The 21,409-nt window shown below is 50.6% G+C and overlaps 2 protein-coding genes across 2 annotated transcripts in view; one reads left to right on the forward strand and one right to left on the reverse strand.

Annotated features, from left to right (window-relative positions):
* FOXP3 (forkhead box P3) overlaps positions 1 to 4,912 on the forward strand; it is a 19,777-nt gene extending 14,865 nt beyond the window's left edge. Inside the window, exons 10-15 of the mRNA XM_084788494.1 lie at positions 291 to 378; positions 516 to 596; positions 2,337 to 2,487; positions 3,141 to 3,217; positions 3,635 to 3,736; positions 3,904 to 4,912. Coding sequence (XP_084644620.1) covers positions 291 to 378; positions 516 to 596; positions 2,337 to 2,487; positions 3,141 to 3,217; positions 3,635 to 3,736; positions 3,904 to 4,047 — 643 coding nt within the window. The 3' untranslated portion in view covers positions 4,048 to 4,912. The remainder of the gene's footprint in view (positions 1 to 290; positions 379 to 515; positions 597 to 2,336; positions 2,488 to 3,140; positions 3,218 to 3,634; positions 3,737 to 3,903) is intronic.
* On the reverse strand, positions 4,831 to 20,069 carry CCDC22 (CCC complex scaffolding subunit CCDC22). Its single transcript, XM_084788493.1, has 17 exons — positions 19,892 to 20,069; positions 18,801 to 18,978; positions 12,158 to 12,290; positions 11,225 to 11,331; positions 11,026 to 11,092; positions 10,707 to 10,885; positions 8,709 to 8,906; positions 7,864 to 7,926; positions 7,553 to 7,672; positions 6,972 to 7,091; positions 6,760 to 6,876; positions 6,555 to 6,656; positions 6,365 to 6,472; positions 6,008 to 6,103; positions 5,717 to 5,776; positions 5,558 to 5,632; positions 4,831 to 5,186 (listed from the first exon to the last, which is right to left on the reverse strand). Exons 1-17 carry the CDS (start codon positions 19,939 to 19,941, stop codon positions 5,073 to 5,075), a joined length of 1,887 nt encoding a protein of 628 aa, XP_084644619.1. The 5' UTR covers positions 19,942 to 20,069; the 3' UTR covers positions 4,831 to 5,072.
* Positions 20,070 to 21,409: the final 1,340 nt, after the last annotated feature.

Genomic DNA, 21,409 nt, shown 5'->3' on the forward strand with positions numbered 1-21,409 from the left:
TCTTGGAAATGATGCATGCCCTGCATAGCCAGGCCTTTGCGTAGACTGTGCCTGCCACCTGAAATGCCAACCCCCGCCCTCAAACCACCTTTCTAAGGCTCAGGCCTGAAAGCCAGGAGTTAGTGATGAGCGTGTGTTTAAGGCAGGGCCAAGTTGGGGGCGGGGTGTGTATGGGGTGGGGCTGAGCATAGGGAAATCTCCCAAAGGGTCTGGGCTGTCCCTAAGTGGTACACTGAGCCAGGAGGCCTGAACTACCATGGTCAGCTACATGGACTCTTCTCCTTGCTCAGGCATTGCCAAGCAGACCACCTTCTGGATGAGAAGGGCAAAGCGCAGTGCCTCCTCCAGAGGGAAGTGGTGCAGTCTCTGGAGCAGCAGGTAATGCCCGCAGCAGGGTGGGGCTGAGGGGAAAGAGGGATGTGGGGGAGGGCCCTCCAAGCAAAGGCCTTAGCGCAGTCAAAGACTTGGCTAAGAAAGACCAGGTGGAGGCCTCACTTTGGTGTCCATCCCCACAGCTGGAGCTGGAAAAGGAGAAGCTGGGTGCTATGCAAGCCCACCTGGCCGGGAAGATGGCAATGGCAAAGGCCCCATCAGTGGTGAGTACCCCAAGTCTGGACGCAACAGAAGAGCACTGAAGGACCAATTGACTTCTTATGTGCAAGCCCTGGCCTATACAGGCCATTCCTACCTCCTTAATATGCCAGATCTGAAGACACCCTGACTCCGCTTACAAACCCTCCAAAGGAGCCTAATTCTGCCTTTTTCTTTTCTTTTCTTTTTTAAAGATTTATTTATTTATTATGTTTACAAATCTTGTTATAGATGGTTGTAAGCCAACATGTGGTTGCTAGGAATTGAACTCATGACCTTTGGAAGAGCAGTCAGTGCTCTTAACCTCTGAGCCATCTCTCCAGCCCAATTCTGCCTTTTTCAAAGCAACAGAAATAGCTACACACAGAAGGCAGACTGTGACCCCAGCACACCAGCTATAGAACTCACAGGACCCTATGTTCAAATTTCAAGATAACCTCAGAACACTGAACACATTTCAAATGCCTAGTCTCGATGGGAACTTATTCGTGTCTTATATTACAACTGAGGTAGCTAGCTGGGCATGGTGGTGCACACCTGTAATCCCAGCACTCTGGGAGCCAGAGGCAGGTGGATCTCTGTGAGTTCAAGGCCAGCCTGGTCTACAAAGTGAGTCAAGGACAGCCAGGGTAACACAGAGGAACCTTGTCCTGAAAAACCAAACCAAAACAACCGAGGCAGCTACCACCACCATCATCCTAATGCAGGATTTAGCTGACGCTCCCAAATTCACAGTTGGATGCTAGGGGATCCAACCCGGGCCCTGCTCAGCCCCAGCCCCAGCTTGCTGCTGTATTAAGATGTCCCTGCTGTTTTATGAAGTTTTATCACAGCCTGCAATTGACTAGAGGGTGGTGGCCTGCTCAAAAGCACTGACCTTAATGTACACAGTGCTGTGCAGCTGTAGTCCTAGCTCTATGAGAGGCTGAAGGAGGATCACTTGAACCCTCAAGTTCAAAACCAGCCTGGCCAACACAGAGAGACCCTGACTCTTTATAAGGACAAGTAACCAGAGTTGGGGAGAAACTTCAATGGGAAAAGTAATTGTCATACAAGTACAAGGACCTGAGTTTTTGCCGGCTGTGGTAGCACACGCCTTTAATCCCAGCACTTGGGAGGCAGAGGCAGGCAGATCTCTTTGAGTTCAAGGCTAGCCTGGTCTACATATCAAGCTCCAGAACAGCCAGGACTGCAAAGAGAGACCTTGTCTGGGGAAATATATATATATATATATAATTAAAAATGGAAGCCAGATGTGGAGGCACATACATATAATCCTATCCCTCCAGAGGAAGAGCTAAGACAGAAAGTATAAAGCCAGCCAGCCATATATAGTGCTACTATTTCAGAAAAAAATTAAGACAAAACTAAAATGAATAGGCAAGGCATGGTGGGACACTCAGGAGGCAGAGGCAGGTAAGTTTCTGTGTGTTCCAGGACAGTTGGGGCTACATAGTAATACCCTGTCTCTAATAATAATAATGTTACTTTTTAACCAAATGAATAGACATGAAGGAGAGAGAGAGAGAGAGAGAGAGAGAGAGAGAGAGAGAGAGAGAGAGATGCAGGAGGGAAGCAGCAGGGGGATGAGGTAGGGTGAAAGTGAAATGAGCTGTATGTATAATACATGTGTAAAATTGTCCCCAAACAAATTTAATAATACAAATACAAGATACTGTTTGCAAGGAGAAAATGAAATGAAAAGCTTAAGCCTCTCAACCACCATTCCTTCCCCAACCCCTCAGGCTTCAATGGATAAGAGTTCTTGCTGCATTGTAGCCACCAGCACCCAGGGCAGTGTTCTTCCTGCCTGGTCTGCTCCCCGGGAGCCTCCAGACAGCCTGTTTGCAGTGCGGAGGCATCTCTGGGGAAGCCATGGAAACAGCACCTTTCCAGGTCAGTGTAGTCGGCACACCATGCGACAACCCCAAGCTCCTGATACCAACTGGTGCCAGGGGGGCCAAAGGAGCTCCCCATTTCTCTCACCACACCACCACCAGCAGCAGCAGCTGGGAGGAAACTGCACCCGAGTTTCTTAGGCCTAGAAGCCCCCAATGGTTACAAATGCATAGGCCCAGCCGTGTGTCTTTTGGGGGACTGGAACCGTGCCTCCCCTACTTGGCAGCTGCCACTTGACTGTGCTCATCATGACAGAGGGACCTGGCTAAGTAATTTCCAAGAACTCTCCCTTCTGCCCCACCTCAAGGGAAAAATCAGGTGGACTCAGGCACGCCCACTAACCCTCTCCCACCTGTCAGGCCTGGGTTTGTGGATTTACCGGGGACCACAACTCTTCAGTTGTCACACTGGCTGTGCCACGTGAGCTGATTGCATGCCTTTGATGAGCAAGTTACTTGACTTCTTTTAATTTGGGGAGACAGCTTTTGGCGGAGACTCAGTAAACATCACCTGTGTGTGATCACAGACCCCCCCCCACCTCCACACCTGGAGCTAACAGTAGAGTTTCAGGCCTCGGCTTCCCCATGCAGACAACAGTGGGGCAGGGTGTGAGGAGACCCTGGGGCCTGATCTATCCCAACCTTCTGCAGAATTCTTCCACAACATGGACTATTTCAAGTTCCACAACATGAGGCCCCCTTTCACATATGCCACCCTCATCCGATGGGTAAGCAGGACACCCTGGGCCTGGCATCTCGGGGGAGGAGATGAGGGGGGGTTGCTTGCCTCCTACATTGCACAAAGAGTGGAATCAAGCACTAACAAACCTCAGCTCTGAGGAGCCCAAGACATAATCCTTCTCGATCGCTTTGACCCCAGATCTATCCCTCAACCCCCCCCCCCAAAGTACTACAAGCCAGGCCAGTGAAAATCAAACTGTGACACTAAAGCCTACCCATTTCCTTTGTCCACCCCACTTCTAACTTGACCTTTGACCCCCACGCCTCACCCCATTCTCTCCCCTTCCCCTCTCTTGACCCACAATGACACACCTATCTCAGGTCAGAGAGCCTAGAGTAGGCTGCCCCCTACGGCACAACCCTGAGACAGCATGCCCCTTACTGCATCTGTCTCCAACCTCCAGGCCATCCTGGAAGCTCCAGAGAAGCAGAGGACACTCAATGAAATCTACCATTGGTTCACGCGCATGTTCGCCTACTTCCGAAACCACCCTGCCACCTGGAAGGTGAGCACCTTGGTACACAGTGGTGGCTGGGATGGCTCCAAGGGTTGTTAACCCGGGGCTAGACATGTGGGGAAGGGGCAGGTCAATGCTGAGGAAGTCAGATCAACTCACTGGATGACTGTCTACCCCATCCTTATCTGGGGGGGGTCCTGGTCCTCCTCCCACAGAATGCCATCCGCCACAACCTGAGCCTACACAAGTGCTTCGTGCGAGTGGAAAGCGAGAAGGGAGCGGTGTGGACCGTAGATGAATTTGAATTTCGCAAGAAGAGGAGCCAACGCCCCAGCAAGTGCTCCAACCCCTGCCCTTGACCTCAAACCCCAGAAAAGATGGACAGGGGCCAAAACATGAGCCTGAGGCTGTGGAGCCAAGGAGGCAAGTCCTGGACATACCAACAAAAAGCAGGCAAAGATGTTTCCGCTGTGTCTTGCCTGTCAGGGCCTCTGCTCCCTATCCAGATGCCTTCCTGGATCATATCATGTGCCTTAAGGCTGAGATGGGCACCAATCTCATCCCAGCCCCTATCCCCAACCTATCCCCAAGATGGGCTTTCCAGCCAAACAGCCCTCACAACCAGCTATACATATAGCCTGCCTTGGCCACTCCCAAGTGGAAGGATGCCATAAAGATACAGTCATAGTACTGTCCCCTGGACTCAACCCAAACCCTAAATCACACAGAGCCTGTCTTGATAATCATGTGCCCTCAAAGTCGTATAGTCCTGCAGTCTCACATGATCGCAACCCTAACTCATACCCCCGGAGCGTCCACTCACACCATCCACAGCCATGGGCACCATCACACATAGGTGCGTACACAGAGCCTTGCATAGCAGCAGCGCTGGAACCTTCAGGATTACAGCTCAGAAAACCACTCAGGCATAACCGGTCATACACAGCCTCATACAATGCCCCCCAACTATCAAGTCAGATGCAGCTCGAAAGAACTCACAAGTGTGCGCACACACAGCCCCCTCCACTGTAGCTCCTGAGCTCCATGAATACACACTGATGCTCCAAAATGTACCCCATGTCTCACTTGCCACTGACCCCAGTCCTCTACCCCAAGCCCCAATCCATTCCTAAGCGTGGACCGTGAAAGAACTTCTCTTTTATTTGGGATCCAAGGCCCCTGGCCCCCAGTACCCATCCAATAAACTATGGTCAAGCTAGATAATCACCCTGATCAAATATGGGCCCCGATATGCAGACATCTGGGTTTAAGGTCCCAGGAGGAGAAAGTGGATGCCAAGTGAGAGGAAGTGATAGAGCAACTGTTTGGGCCCTGTCTCCAGCACCCCGAAATTCATGCCTGTGGTTAGATCTCCATGACAGCTCTAGGCCTCCCGGACCCGGCCCAAGAGGCCAGCGTTCTCCTGGCGAAGGGCTCGGTAGTCCTCACAGATCTTCTCCAGGTTGCTCAGGGTCTTCTTGCCCATCTCTGTCTCGATCTAAGACAACACGATGCACAGATCTTCAGACTGCAGGGCCCACTCTCCATCCCCTGCCAGCTGCCCTTCCACTGCGCTACTCCCTGCTCCCTCTCATCCTTGTAACAGTGGCCTGTTCCTTCCCATCACCAGGCTTCTGCATACATCCTTCCCGCCAGCTAAAGCCACGGCTCCTGCAAAGGGGTCTGGGAGCCATAAGGGGCCTCCAGCTGAAAGCAATAGCTCAGAGTAGGCAACTGGCTAGTTTCGGGTCCCAGGCACAGCAGGCAGCAAGGCTGCGCCTCTGGCTGGCGGTTGCCTGGCTTCAAAGACTCTCAGTGTAAAACAAGGAGCTAGCCCCTGGCCTGCCTCCAGCCTCCTCCCCAGCTCACCTGCTCCTCCAGATCTCGGACTTCCCTCATGATGGTGCCTGTGTCCTCAATGGTCTGGATGAGCTGGCTGCAGTTCTGGAGACAACAAGAACACAAGGCTTGCATCTGTGCTGGCCCTCTCTTGCCAGCCAGCCCACCAGGTGCCATGGCTGCCCTCACCTCGTGCAGGGCAGCTAGATATTTGTAGGCCTTCCGAACAGCATCATCTTTCTTAGCATCCTGGAAAGACAGAAGGGACCTTAAAACACATCAGCATGCCATTCCCCACCTCGTCCATTACGCTACGCCCCTAGAGAGCCACTCTGTCTTCGCCCTCCCCAGAGCAAAGCTAGGCCCAAGCAACAGTGTACCTAAAGGTCTCACAGAGGGCCACGCTGGCCCACAGGCAGATGGGCAGGCAATACCCAGTCTCTCCCCCACCCTCCCCCAGGCCAGCCTTGCTCTCCATACCTTGAACACAAGCTCATCGGTCACTGCAAATGTCCGGTCCAGCTTCCCAGACAGAGAGTTGATTTCCTTCTGAAGTTCCTTTGTGTCCGACAAGATCTGGCAGAAACCACAGTAGCCATCAGTCCATGTCTGCGGCAGGGTGGCTGGCCAGTCAGTGATGGTACTCACGTGCCTACACTTACATGCTGTCAAAGCCTGTGCCATTATATTGGGCTGGCTGGGGGTAGACAGAATGTGGCTATTACGTGTTAGAGTGTGCCTGAACAGCTCTGCCTATCGGAGACCATAAAGTCCCTATGTGACTACCTTATGCCTGTCTGCCCACATGAGCCAGCCATCAGAACCGCAGTGACATACCTTAGTGATCTCTTCCTTCTGCTTCCGGATGTTGCCCACAATCTCCAGGATGCGCTGGGTATAGGCCAGCCGGGACACATCTTTTGGCAGAGTCTCCAGCTCTGACACCTAGGCAGGAACATGGCACGCATGAGCCCAAGCCCCACAGCTCACCCACCCTTACAACTCAGGGCCCTAAAATGGGCCTTACCAGCTGCTTATAGACCTCCTCCTTCCTGCGGGCATCCTCGGCAGCCGCTCGAACACTCTGGTGCAGCTCCTGGATTTCGGCCAGCCTTCGAGATGATTCCAACTGCCAGGAACCCATGAGCAGAGCTCAGAGACAGCTCCCCCCGCACCCGCCCCCCCCCAGAGATAGCACACCCACACTCTGAGCCCAAGACTCCGCCACCTACCTCCCTACAATCCTGGAGTTTTCTGAGGTGGCGATACTCGGCAAGAAGCGGGACCCGGTGTTTCTCCCATTGACTTGCTAAATGGATGACCCTCTGGGCACTACTCTCCACCACGAGCTGGCAGGAGTCAGGGGGGGACTGTGTCAAAACAGGCTGGATCCCATCCACCCGCCACGGTCACCGCTCTAGGCCCAAGCCAAATCCCAGCTCACCTGCAGCTTGGCGAGGTTGGCGGCCCCATCAGGCAGCAATTCCACTGCCCTGCTCTTCAGGCGCAGGGCCTGCTCCTGCTCGGCCACGCTGAGTTCACTTTGTCGACACTCGGTTTCCACCTGGTATACACTCACAGCCACGCTCCCAGTTACACACCGCCCACAACCCCCACGAGCCCAGTATAGCCCTGGCCTAGCTCAAGACCTCACAGGTAACTCCGAGGCCTCCACCTAATACAGGCCTCTGGATCTTCAGCTCCATGCCGACAGCCAGAAGCTCTGCGAAGCCCTGCAAGGCCCTGCCCATAGAGAGCCATCTTGCTCCCCTGATGCCCATAGCTGCTATGTCCCCCTACAAAGTCTGACTAGTGCCCAAAGGTGCCTCTAACAGACCTATAGGTCCACGAAGCCATCAAGCCAACATGTTTCTTTGCTTCACAAGTTCTCCTGAACCTTCGAGAATATCGGAGGTCCCCAAGAACCCCCATAACCTATTATGGCATCTAGAGACCTGTACGGGTCATCTCTCAAGGCCCTAGTTCTGACCTAATCCAGCCCAAGGCCCTCCCCCGGCCCCTCACCTGCACAAGGTTGATTCCCAGGGTCTTCATGTCCGCTTCAACCTCTTCAATGTTGTGGTTCACACTCGCCAGCTGCTCCCGAAGGGACTCTAACTCCTGCTCTTGAGCTGCCCGGGTGTCCTGGGAAGCACAGGCCAGCCTAGGTGGAGCTACCAAGTCCAGAAGACAGGCCATAGCCCAGCTGACTGTGCATGTCTGTGTGCATGCCTGCTTGTGTGTGTGTGTGTGTGTGTGTGTGTGTGTGTGTGTGTGTGTGTGTGTACGCACACTTATGTACCTATGCACAGGCATGTTTGTCTCAGTCTCCTTACCTGTTCAGGTCTCTGGGAGGTAGCTGGTACTTCTGACACCTGGGCTGCCTGGGCCGGGGGCTCCTATGTTTAGAAGAAGTAGTAACCTATCACACAAGGTCCTATGCCCCTCGGAGCCTGAAAACCTCAAATCACCCCCAAGCACTGTACCCACATCAACTCAACCACTGAGTTTGCAGATTGTGACTACAGGAGAGTAAATCGCCATCTGTAGCTGCAGAATAGAGTGGCTAACCACCAGGAGAGCTCCCTGATGCTTGCTAACCCTGAACCCCCATACCCTATAACCTCCCTGACCCCACAACCACCCTGACCCTATAGCCACCCTGACCTTACAACCAGCCTGACCCTGTAGCCACCCTGACCTTACAACCAGCCTGACCCTGTAGCCACCCTGACCTTACAACCAGCCTGACCCTGTAGCCACCCTGACCTTACAACCAGCCTGACCCTATAGCCACCCTGGCCCTATAGCCATCCTGACCCTATAGCCACCCTGACCCTATAGCCACCCTGACCCTATAGCCACCCTGGATGAAATGACCAGGAGAATGGTAGAAGTTCCTCTGGGTGAGCGTCTAAGGAGAAAGATGTTTCCAAAGGAACATATTTCCCATAGGAAAGCCCACAGAATGATGGACATTCTGCTGGGAGCACTGCACACTCTTACACAAGTGCCACCTATCTGCCCTTTTCCCACTCAAGTCCCAAAAAGCTAGGGGAGCCCTCTAGCCAGTCTCTCCCAGTGGGCACTGGGAACCTGTGTGGATACCAGTGCTGTTTATGAATAAAGCAACCCTCAAGCAAGCCATCAGCACACCCCCTGTCCCCTCTGGCCTACCCACCAGATGGAAGGTAAACTTCTCAGAATGGGTGAAGCGGGAGCCTTTGGGGGTGCCAGTCCTAGCCCTAGCACCCCAGGCCTGTAGCATCTCTCCTAAGTCTCGGACTTGTGTCGGGGCTCCAAGTGGGCCCCCCCAGCTTTGACGCAGATGTTCAGCCAGCTGCTTGTGGAGCCGTTGCTGTGGAGCCCGGGGATCCTCCTGGAAAGAACAGACAGGGGAAGGAGAAAGCATAAGGGCCTGCTGGTCCCCAGGACCCTGTCTTCCCCACAAGGCAGGTCCCTGCCCTATTGGCCTAGAAGCTCTATAGGACAGAGAGGGGCCTTTCTCCACAGTCGCATTTCGCTACCCAGTCACTCCTCAGCCTGCAGAAAAATGGGAGAGGAGAGAAAAGCGAGCCCGGAGCTTTCATATCACAGAGAGACAGAAAGGATGGTGGACAATGGAGACACAGAATGAAAGGTTATAGGCAAAAAAAAAAAAGGTTCAGAGTTGAGGACACAGGAAAATAAGAAAAGGAGAGGTAAGACCAGAGACGGTTTCAGTGTTAAATGGTACTAAGAAATCATTAATCTCATTCAATATGAAAATGGTATAGTGATTACATTTTTTTTAAAAAAGGTTCCTGTGAGTAGTGGCATGTTGTCAGAGTACTTAGAGGTGAAATTATGTGACAGTTTGGGTTTGCTAGGATTTGATCCTGAACATGGAACCCAGGGTCTCATGAATGCTAGGTAAGTGTCTACCATGGAGCTATACCCCAAGCCCTGAGATCTGCTCTAATGGGGGTGGGGGGTAAAAGAGAAGAGAAGACTAGAAGACAGGAATCAGCTGGGCCTGGTGGCGCATGCCTTTAATTCCAGCACTCGGGGAGGCAGAGGCAGGTGGATCTCTGTGAGTTCGAGGCCAGCCTGGTCTACAAAAGTGAGTCCAGGACAGCCAAGGCTACACAGAGAAACCCTGCCTCGAAAAAATAAAAATGAGGAAGACACAGTATCGGGGTGTGGTCGTCCGTGCTTTTAGTCTCAGCACTCGGGAGGCAGAGGCAAGGGGATTATAAATGTTGATGCCTGCCTGGGGTACACAGTGACACTCTGTCTCAAATCTACCCCCCAAAAAAACAGAGATGGAGCAGTGAGAGTGAAGGAGTAAGCAAATGGCAACCAGAGTGGCGGGGGGGGGGGGCAGATAGAAAGAGAAAAAACAGAAGTGGACAGGGGGAAGATGGGAAGAGACAGGCTGAGAGGTAGGTACGGGGAAGAGGGGACAGATCCGGACATGGAGAGAGACGATGAGGAGGTGGGCAAAGGGCAAGAGGAAGCAGGCAACAGTGAACAGAGAAAAAGATGCAGTCTACAAATGCGGAGACAGAAAGGTTCAGAAAGAGGGGCAGGGAAAGTACAGAGCAGACGTGACAGTAACAAGAGGAGATGGTGCGCACACCTAGAGCCGGAAGCCATGAGGCTCGATGACAAAGGCTGAGACAGAGACAAAGTGAAAGGCTGGGGGACGCGCCCCAGTCCCCACAGGGAACACTCCCAACAGTCCCATGAAAAATTCACGCGAGATCACTCCCCCACTCCTCCAGTTTTCAGAATGGGAAAGCAGGCACTGGGGAAGGACTTAGTGCAGGTTCCATCCTTCTTCTTCTTTTTTTTTTATTTTTTTAATATTTTGCCCACATGTGTGCCTGCACACTAGAAGAGGGCACCAGATCTCATTATAGACGGTTGTGAGCCACCATGTGGTTGCTGGGAATTGAACTCAGGACTTTAGGAAGAACAGACAAGTGTTCTTAACCTCTGAGCCATCTCTCCACCCCCCCACCTAGCCCCCCCCCCCCCCCGCCGTCCTTCTTATCCATGCTTTCAGGCAGGGCACCAGGTGCACACAGAAGGAGACGCAATGAGAAAAGGAAGAGTGAGGAAAATGAGATGCAGAGAACCGAGAGGAGCCACCGGAAGCAGGAGCCTTGGGAGGATGGCTGAATGCTGGTGGTACCTGGGATGGGAGGCGGGATGCCCAGCGCCCCCGGTCTTCATCTCCTGGGCAGTCTCTGCTCACATGTTGGCAGAGCTGGATGGCATGATGTTCGAGGAGGGAGGCCGCCCTCCCCACAAGCTGGGGCACCTGTGTCGGGGCTGGTAGCAGCAGGGGACTTGCCTGGAACTCCCGTGGCTCTGAAGGCAGAAAAAGTGTCAGCCAGCTGCCCCGACACACCAATGTTCTCACACACACACACACACACACACACACACACACACACACACACACACACACCTCCCCCTCCTCACTTAGATCCACACAAGCGCAGCCTCACCTCCTCTGGAACTCAGTTCTGGCAAAAGCAACCTGCTGGAGTGGAATGGCTGCTGGAGGGCTGAGCCCTGTGGGGAGAGCAGAGTCAGGGCCTCCAGAAGGAGGCCATGGTAAAAGGGACCAACAACCTGAGCAAATGGATGAGGACAAAGAAGGCAAGGAGGAGACAAGTCCCGACGGATAGGAGGTGGACATCCCACCTGAAGGCGCTGCAGCTTGGGAGTTCGAAGGAGAGGTGGGACCCAGGGCAGGGCCAGCTGGTCCCGGATTTGGCTCCCAATGGCCCGAAGGAAAATAGCCGAGTCACCTATGGGATGGGGGAGGGGAGCATGAGGGGAAGGTGGGGGGAAGGTAGAGAAGGAATGACATGCCACCAATCTGAAAGCACTGGGAAGCCAGCCATTAGCACCTGATCCCTCACCTCCAGACGCAGATGGATTCAACTAGCAGCCTCAGTCAGTCAACTCTTAGGAGCTTAAACTAGGTAGGTACGGGTTACCCAACCCGGTTAAGCACCACCTCAGGAAAACAAAGTGATAAAGTTCCCCACCTCCACGGGTCAACAAGATAACAGAAAAGAACCGTCATGAATAAGGACCATTAGGACCATCTGTTGTAAGCAGGCGACAGGAAGAGTGGTAAAGGAGTCTGGAATGTTTCAACCACCCTGCCAGAGAAAGGCCTTGCTGACGTTAACAACAGAAGCCACCTCCTAACATCTGAAGCAAGTTTACAGGTTTGGCTTGGGTGGCGTCCATAGCTCTCTTGAGCAGCACATGGCCCATGGGTTGGATTTACATGGTAGGGAGCTAGCTGACTATGACGATTTCTGAGGGAAGAATAATCCAGGAACCCAAAGACCCTGAGGCTAGATTTTGCCTGGCACATTTGGAGACCACCAAGAACACCCATATGATAAGGGTGGGGTGAGTGAGGAGGGGGGTACGGGAGGTAAGTTGGGGAATGCATTCCCTAGCCTAATGCCACTTTCCTTGGATCCACCTGCTCTCTGACCTCTAACCCAGTTCTCCTGAAGATACGCCTTGCCCCACCCCCTACCCTTCCTGCTACTTCTCTCAGCCCCTATCACCCTGGGAATACAGTCCATTCCCCAGTCCTGCAGGACCCCATACCTGCAGGCTGGTCTGCATCCTCAGAGGCATCGGAAGGTAGCCGCTCAGCCAAGAACAGAAGCAGGTCTCGGAGGTCGGGTTCACTGGGATAGAGGAAGTTCTGATAGCCAAGCTCCAAGGGATATCCCAGATCCTGGGGGTTAGCAAGTATATCCACATAATGATGCTGAGGGTAAAAAGGCAGACCCCCCATATGCAAAGGAGGGAAGAGCCTCCTGCTCTGGAGGCCCCGTGACGGCCACATCTGCTCTGACTCACCAGCCTTCGCCCTCCCACTTTCCCCCTGCATCCCCAAGGCAGCCAAGCCCCAGTGACAGCCACAAAGGCATCACGATCAGTATTACAAAATAGAGAAAAGACATTAAAGCTCAGCAGGCTTGCTGCCAGACAGTAGTGGTGCACACCTTTGATCAGCACTTAGGAGGCAGAGGGGGCAAATCTGTGAGTTCGAGGCCAGCCTGGTCTACAGAGCAAGTTCCAGGACAGCTAGGGATACACAGAGAAACCCTGTCTCAAAAAAAAAAAAAACAAAAACAACAAAAAGAAAGCTTAGCATTACTAACTATGACTCGCAATCAAAGGCCATAAAAACCACAAGATTTCTGCCTGTGAGAAAAGAAAGAAACAACTTTAGGAAAACTATAGTTAACAGAGTCAAAAGAACATTGACAGCTTAGGAAAACAGTATCCAGAGCCTTTAAAAATCATGACCCGATCTATTATATAAGTAGTGCCTAAAAAATAAACAGAACTGGGGATGTGGCTCAGAGTGCTTGTTTAATATGAGCAAGTCCCTGGATTCGATCCCTAGCAGCAACAAAATCATCATCATCATCATCAACAACAACAACAACAGGCAAAAAAAAAAAATCAGCAAACACACAGCCAGGAAGAAAAGACTCTTAAGAGTTCCAGACACTGAAAACAAACTTCCTGGATTCAAACTCAAGCCCTTCCTCTTACCAACTGTATGAGCTCAAGCCAAGACAATACAGAGGTTCTTCCCTTTTGTCATGTAAAAGAAAGTATACCAGTGGCTAGAGAGATGGCTCAGTGGTTAGGAGCACTGGCTGCTTGTCCAAAGGACCTGGGTTCAATTCCCAGCACCCACATAGTAGCGCACAACTGTCTGTAACTTCGGTTCCAGGGGGGTGATGCCCTCTTCTGATATCCACCAGCACCAGGCACACAAATGGTGTGTGTGTGTGTGTGTGTGTGTGTGTGTGTGTGTGTGTGTGTGTGTGTGTATGTATGTATGTGTATATATATGCATATATATACACACACATACATGCAGGCAAAGCACTCACATGCAAAAAATACAAAATAAATCTAAACAAAAACGTTTAAATTTTTTTTAAAGATACTAAAAGTACTTATCTCAGACAGTTGTCACAAAACTTAAATGGGTTATCAGCATGTTACCATAGTGCCTGGCACAGAGTATTGACTCAAAAGCCCCAATGGTGGCGCTCACCTTTAACCCCAGCACTCAGAAGGCAAAGGCAGGCGGATTGCTGTGAGTTCGAGGCCAGCCTGGTCTACAAAGTCCAGGACAGCCAAGGCTACACAGAGAAACCCTGTCTCAAAACACAAACAAAAAAAGCAGCAATATGCTATGTATCCACGTGTTCTGTCACAATATAAGTTCCATCAAAGGATCATGGCCACACAAGTATCAAAACAACTGGCCTCTCTGCTACATTATTTAGAGTCTTTTTTTCTGACATCTGCCAATCAAAGAGTTGTGACTGATATGGAAATTCATTCCAGGAGTGGGCTGTTGTGGTGGTGGTTTGAATAACAGCTTCACAGGCTCATAGATTTGAAGGCTTGGTCATCAGGGAGTGGTACTATTTGAAAGGATTACGAGGTGTGACCTTGTTGGAGGAAGTGTTTCACTGGAGGTGGGCTTTGAGGTTTCAGAAGCCCATGCCATCCATGTCCAGAGTCTGTCTATCTGTCTGTCTGTCTGTCTGTCTGTCTGTCTGTCTGTCTGTCTGTCTCTCTCTCTCTCTCTCTCTCTCTCTCTCTCTCTCTCTCTCTCTCTCTCTCTCTCTCTCTCTCTTCCTGCTGCCATGGGGCCCAGATGTAGAACTCCCATCTACCATGTCTGCCTGCATTGTCACCATGCTGCCCACCATGAAACTGTAAGGCAGGCCCCAGTTATGATAAGAGTCGCTCTGGTCACGGTGTCTCTTCGCAGCGATAGAACACTGACGAAGACAGCTGTTATAGAGTGACAGCTGCCAAAACAGAGAGGTACAAAGGTACAGAAATGGATACCATCCCAGCTGACTTACTCAATCTGGCTTCTCTCTCGGCCTCTGAATTGCTCTGCTTGGCCTCCGACTAACTCCAGCAATCTTTCCTAATCTTTTGGCTCCTTCTCCCTCTCTGGCTCGTTTGGTCTTCACCTGTGTCTAACTCAACCTCTCTGTAAAACTCTCCTGGTAAAACTACCTTCTCTCTCCTTCTCTGTTCTCTTGCTCCCATAAGTAGCTTCCCTTTCCTCTCTCTTCTTGTGAGAGTTGGGTGTATCCTCTCCTGTCAAATCTTCTCTGATTTGTCACTTTCTTTTTCTGCCACTTAATTAGACATCACTTTCAAACATGCGTGCTTCCTTCTACAAACTAACTTTACCTTCCTCTGGGATTAAAGGCATGGACCACCATGCCTGGACCTAAGGTTTTCTTTACCTGATATTTGCTCTATAGCAGGCTGGCCTTGAACTCAGATCTGCTTGCCTCTGTCTCCTGGATTAAAGGTGTGTTTGTATTCCAACCAGGATCACATAGACCTAGAAGGTCTTTGGATGTGATCTCTTGTCAGAGCAGCCATGTTCTGAATTAAAATGCCTCTACAACGTCCCCCATTCTGTTTAAGCTAAAAGCTGTACACGGTTTAGCATTTACAATAGAAACAACTATAAATCCCACAACTTTAATAGTCCGAATGTCCTTATGAAAATCCACTACTCGGCCACTGATGCGATGATCCTCCATAACTGCAGCCCTGGTGATCTGCCCTTTAGCAACAGTGCATTTCAGCATCAAGGTCTTCAGTCTGCCAGTCTGAGGAACTATCTGTCCCTCTTCAGCTGGTTTGTGAAGCTGCATCATGCAGGGCGATCTGCTTTCTGCATCTCTTCCTTGAGTCATGCCTCTCTTTTGGAAGCTTCTCTTCTTAGGATTGATCTTTTTTTTAAGATTATTTTATTTATTATGTATACAGATTTCGTTATAGATGGTTGTGAGCCACCATGTGATTGCTGGGAATTGAACTCATGACCTTTGGAAGTAGTCAGTGCTCTTACCCTCTGAACCATCTCTCCAGTCCCTTCTTAGGATTGAGCTTTATCAATTTTGATGCAACCTATAGTCTTTCATCACCTATGGAAATAGAGGCAGAACCTCTTCCCCAACATAATCCCTGAGTTCCATTTGATGTTAAAGTGCATAGGTTGATATAGTTCAGTAGGTTTTTTCCCCAGCATCCAGTATCTTTCAGCTAATCTTATTCCCACTTACTGTTTACAGAAATTAAATCTTTATGAATCTACACATGAACTAGACAGTTAGGCACTCTCATTCCATGCCCAGCTCCATGCCAGTGAGCTGGGCTTCTCTCCAGCAAGCCAGGCTTCTTGTCCATTATCAATGGGTTGTCTACCTTGGTTCTCAATTTTATTATGTACCATAGGTTCACAATTAAGAATTTTCTGTTCTCTTAGTTTCTCTGCCTCTTGTCTCTCAAGCCTTTGTATTATCATAGCTAATATTTCTTGTTATATAGCTATTTTTTCAATCTTTTTTGAGAGAAAAAAATATAAAGATTGCAGTTGACAATAGAGAAGGCCAGGTGTGGTGGCGCACGCCTTTAATCCCAGCACTCGGAAAGCAGAAGCAGGTGGATCTCTGTGAGTTCGAGGCCAGCCTGGTCTACAATGCGAGTGCAGGACAGCCAAGGCTACACAGAGAAACCCTGTCTCGAAAAACCAAAAAAAAGAAAAAGAAAAGACAGTAGAGAGGGGTTTACTCCAGACGTCATAACTGCAATGGCTTGTTCAAGTAACATCTGTACCCCTTCAACTCTTACCCTTGTTCTCAAAGGGTCTGAAATGGAGTTTCTCATTTTTAATGTAGGAAAAGACTGTCTATATAATTAAAATTGTCTTTTGGGGTGCGCTTACTGTGATTTACTGTCTCAGAGGCTCCTGCGTTGTTCCTGGCCCTGGGCTGGGAGCTCTGAGGTCCCCACAGTCTCTCTGGGCATCCAGCTGAACTCAAAGAACTGAAGATGACCCCAGGCAAATTTCTCCTCTGCAGCTTTCTGTCAGATGGCCTCTGCTTCTACAACATTTGTGGGCTTTCTTCTTCTTCAATCCTGTTGGGCTTCCTTACCAACCACATTGAGCACCATATGTAAAAGTAATTTTTATTCTCCTGGTTCATTTATTGTCTGGGAGGCTCACTGCCTCCTTCTGCTAACCTAGGCCTACTCCCGGAAGCTTCTAGCCTCCATACAATCTAACCCAGGCCTAGAATGTTTTCAGCCTCTGAGACTTCCTGGTGAATAAGCTCACCCTTTCTAGTTCTTTCTGAGCTCTGGGCTGGCTGGTTCAACTCAGCTATTCTGGCTCAAACTCCTCTCCCAGCTAATGTACTCAATCTGGCTTCTCTCTTGGCCTCTGCATTGCTCTGCTCAGCCTCTGACTAACACCAGCACTCTGCTCTAATCTTCTGGCTCCTTCTCATCCTCTGGCTCGTTCTGTCTTCGCCTGTGTCTAGTTCAACTTCTCTTTGTAAAAGTCCCCAGGTCAAACTGCCTCCTCCCTCCCTCAGTCTCTGTGCTGCCCCCTTAAGTAGCTCCCTTTTCCTCTCTCTTCTTGTGAGAGTTGGGCGGATCCTATTCTGTCAAATCTTTTTCTCGGTTGTCACTTTTTTCTGCCACTCAACTAGACATCGCTTTCAAACATGGGTGCATGGACCACCATGCCTGGACATAAGGTTTTCATTACCTGATATTTGCTCTATACCAGGCTGGCCTTGAATTCAGATCTGCTGGCCTCTGTCTCCTGGATTAACGGCGTGTCTTGTATTCCAGCCAGATCACACAGACCTAGAGGGTCTTTGGATGTGATCTCTTTCAGAGCAGCCATGTTCTGAATTAACATTCCTCTACAGGAGAGCCTTTCTTTCTGTGCTGGCAACCATGGCAGGTGAGCCAGACAATCACATGTAACCCCTTAGTCCCCAGGTCCTCTGCCCCACACTGAGATCACCATGAGCCACAGTATCCAGAGGCAGACAGCAGTGAGAAGGGAGCATCAGAGAGAGCCTCACCCCACCACCTTGGTGCTCCCCACTGAGTATACTCCGTGCCCAGTAGAAGATGCAGCCGCCCTCTTAGAAGGCCTCTTCCCAAACGTAGCCCCAGAACAGTGATAGACTGATAGTTTCATGGGGCTACCAAGAGTTCTAGACAGAAGGCTATGAGAACTCCTGACAGCTGGGTAAACCTGAGAGTAAGGAGCTAGCTAGGCAGAGCCAACGGGGCTACTGCTCAGACCAAAACTGCATAAACATTGGCCCAAGGCACACAACTGTGAAGGTCTATCCCCTTTGATCTGCAAGGAACTTCTCACGGGCTACTCTGCTGACCTACTACCATAGACTTAGCTATGGAGTGTCTACACTCACTCCACAGCCACAGGCTGCTGGAATACCCGCAAGCCATAGTATGCAAGCAGCTATTCCTATAGCAACTTAGGTGTTGCCTTTTCCATGCTGGACACCGGACCCAAGACCTTATCCATATGAAGGACACACTCTAAAACTGAGCTACAGCCTGATTCAGATTACCTTCCACACACATTCGACACAGACAGAAACTGAGGACCAAAGGATGAGAAGGCGAGCCCAAAGTCACGGAGACAATGAGCTACAAGAAAAGGCAGAACTCCCTGCTCTTGGCCACAGTAGCTGGACACAGCTCTGAAATGGAGGGGCGAGGGGAGGGTGCGGGGGGGGGGGGCTGCTTTACTAGAGCAGCAGTTTGGGAACTGTGAAGGACACAATACAACACAACAGATAACACTTTCCTTAGACAGAACAGCCTCCTCTGGGTAACCATTCCTTTCCAAATTCCAAGGGATGAAACAGCAGCTACCCGCAGTGTCCTAGAGGATGGCCACGTGATCTGGAAAGAGCTAATCAGAGCTTTCTTTAGGAGTGATGTGACCCCAATCGAGGTCTTTCTTCAACCCTAATAAATCGGCACCCGGCTACTATATGACAGTGCGGTGAGATCTTGATGCCAAGCTTAAACGGTGAGTGCTAAAGGTAGTCCAAGTGTTAAACGAAGCAGCTCACTTAAGCCACACACACAACCTTCCTTTTATCAGCTGCGTTTCACAGATAAGGACACAGGCATGGAACGGTAAGGGTCACACAACAGGTTTGAGTAGAACTAGGTAAGGTCTGAACCAGTCACGCAGTCTGGTGACAGAGGCAGCAGCTCTATCCATTAATGACTGCTAAGCTACAAAGAGGGGCAGAGAGGAAGGCAAGAGTGTCAAAGAACTTGGTGACTCTGTGAAAAAGGAAGGAAGACTGTGTAGAAGTGGGAAGAGGGCACTCACCATGCAGGCCTGAGCCAGGCTCATAGCCAGGCGGAACCGGGCAGACATGGCTGGTGGTAGCAAGTGACTGAGGCCAGAGCCCACTGTTGGACTGATCACTCGAAGGCATCGGACCACAGCCTCTACAACCAGCTCCGTGGTGAAGGCTCGTAAAGTCTGCACTTCTGGGGGGATTGCCCTAAAGGGGGAAACAGCAGAAAACAAAGTACAGCCTTCTAGAGGGAGAAGTTCTAGAATCTGGGCGGGGCCAGGGAACAACCTAAGCTTCAAACAGACTCTTGTGTTAGTGACTGTGACTTCTACTTGGTCCTAAAACCTCAGTGAATACAGGGGACCTGAGTTCAGAAAAGTGTCAAACTCCCCTGCACTTCAAAGCTTCAAACCTCTGGGATCTGCAAAGGTGAAAATAACCCAAGCAGCATGCTCTCCATATTTCTGGGCCCCAAGACATTGTGTTCTTTGCATAGCAAGGCCTCCTAGATCTATGAGGGTTTGGAGCAACTATACAGTAAGAGCCTGGGGTTTTCAGAAGTCTCAGGGTCCCTGAAGAGAAACAAAACACAGACATCCTAAACTTTGGCATCCAGAACTTTTAGGGCCCTCAAACGGTGGGTTCCTTGCTTGTCTGTGCTACCAGGTGCTGCTACTGTCAGAATTTAGGGCCCTGGTGTTCTTCAGGACTTGAAGTCTGAAGATCCTCAGTTAGCCAGTCTCAGGGATCCTGGAGCGACTGAGTGCCAGACTCCTCCTGTAGTATCCGCTTCCTGGATCTCAGAGTTGCAGGTGGCTTACAGCCCTATGATATTAGTGCCCAAGTCCAAATGTATTTAGTGCCCAGACCACATATTTCAGGTCTCAGTTCCTGAGAGTCCAGGCTTGTAAGGTGAGTGAGTCCCCTAGGTTCACCAAAAGTCCAGATCAAAGGGTTTGGCAGATCGGTGGTGTTAGGGTGTAGGAGGTGGCTTAGGATTCTTGTAAGTTGGGGCCTTTGGGTGTCAAGGTCTCGATTTTAAGGTTCCCGGGTAATGGGGTCCTAGGTATTGGAGTCCCGGATGTGAGCAGTTGGAAGGGAGTGGGGGTGGCGTACTTACGTGCCAGCCTGGCGCAAGGAATGGATGAGGATTCGGTCAGCCTCCTCCATGGTGGAGTTAATTCTAACTCCGGGGTTGAGTCTAGGACCAGATCAGAGAAAGTGGAGCAGCGCTATAGTAACTGCTCTCCGCGCCCAGGGAGGACAGAGCATCACGTGCCTCGCGAAGACCATTGGGAACTGTAGTTCGGAGAGTGAGCGCGGCGCCGGCAAGGGTGCCTGGAGGCGGGGTGTGAATGTGCACACTCAGCGCTGAGCATGCAATGGATGCTGGAAGCTGTAGTTCTTTCTCGTGCAGTCCTGTAGACTCGTCCATGGGAAAAGGAATTGTGCTGGGAGCTGAGAGACCTGACAGAGAAAAGATTCATTTAAAGACACGTTCATCAGCCTGGTCTACAAAGTGAGTCCAGGACAGCCAAGGCTAACACTGAGAAACCCTGTCTGGCGAGGGGGGTGAGGTGGCCGGGGGCGTGGGGGGGGGGAAGTCATACGTTCATCTCCAAGTTATAAAAACCTATAAATGTACAAAGTAACTGTCCCACTGTGTCTTGCTTTTCTCATCTGTAAAACGAGAAATTTGATAATACCTACTTCCTAGGGCTAAAACATAATTGCTACTACTGGCGAAGTAGTCCCCACAACCTGAGTTCTAGCCCTGAGATCCACATGGTGAAAGGCTAGAAATGTGTTAAGAGTCTGGAGTCAAGGCCAGGCGTGGTGGCGCACGCCTGTAATCCCAACACTCTGGGAAGCAGAGGCAGGTGGATATCTGTGAGTTCGATGCCAGCCTGCCTGATCTACAAAGCGATTCCTGGACAGCCAAGGCTACACAGAGAATCCCTATCCTGAAACAAACAAACAAACAAACAAAAGCGTCTGGATTCCACGGGTGCACTGTGACACATGTACCCTCACGAACACAAACAAACAATAGATTTTAAATAAATAAACCTATTTACTGGGTCAGTAAAATGGTTCATCGCACAAAGCTGCTTGCCACCAACCCTGACAAACTTGAGTTCAAGCCCTGGGACCCACATGGCAGAAAAAGAGAATGGACTCCTACAAATTGTCCTGACATCCACACATGTGCAACGGTACCACTGGCCCCTGCACACACAATAAATGAGAGAGAGAGAGAGAGAGAGAGAGAGAGAGAGAGAGAGAGAGAGAGAGAGAGAGAGAGAAACAGAAAAACAGAATTATGAAACCAGGCGCCGTGGCAAACACCTGTAACCTGTTTCGAGCATAGGTTGGGCTACAAAGCAAGACTACCTCCGAAGAAAGGAAGAAAAAAGTGAGAGAAAGAGCTGTCAGTTATATTTAGGTTCATACAATCAATAAATGGACCTTTTTGCCAGGGGGGTGGGTGATGGTACACGCCTTTAATCCCAGCAGAGGCAGCAGGATCACTGTGAGTTCGAGGACAGCCTGGTCTACAAAGTGAGTCCAGGACAGCCAGGGCTACACAGAGAAACCCTGTCTCAAAAACAAAAAAAAACAAAAAACAAACAAACAA

The sequence above is a fragment of the Acomys minous genome (genome assembly GCF_964271855.1).
Source record: "Acomys minous genome assembly, chromosome: 7".
In the NCBI taxonomy this organism is placed as follows: domain Eukaryota; kingdom Metazoa; phylum Chordata; class Mammalia; order Rodentia; family Muridae; genus Acomys; species Acomys minous.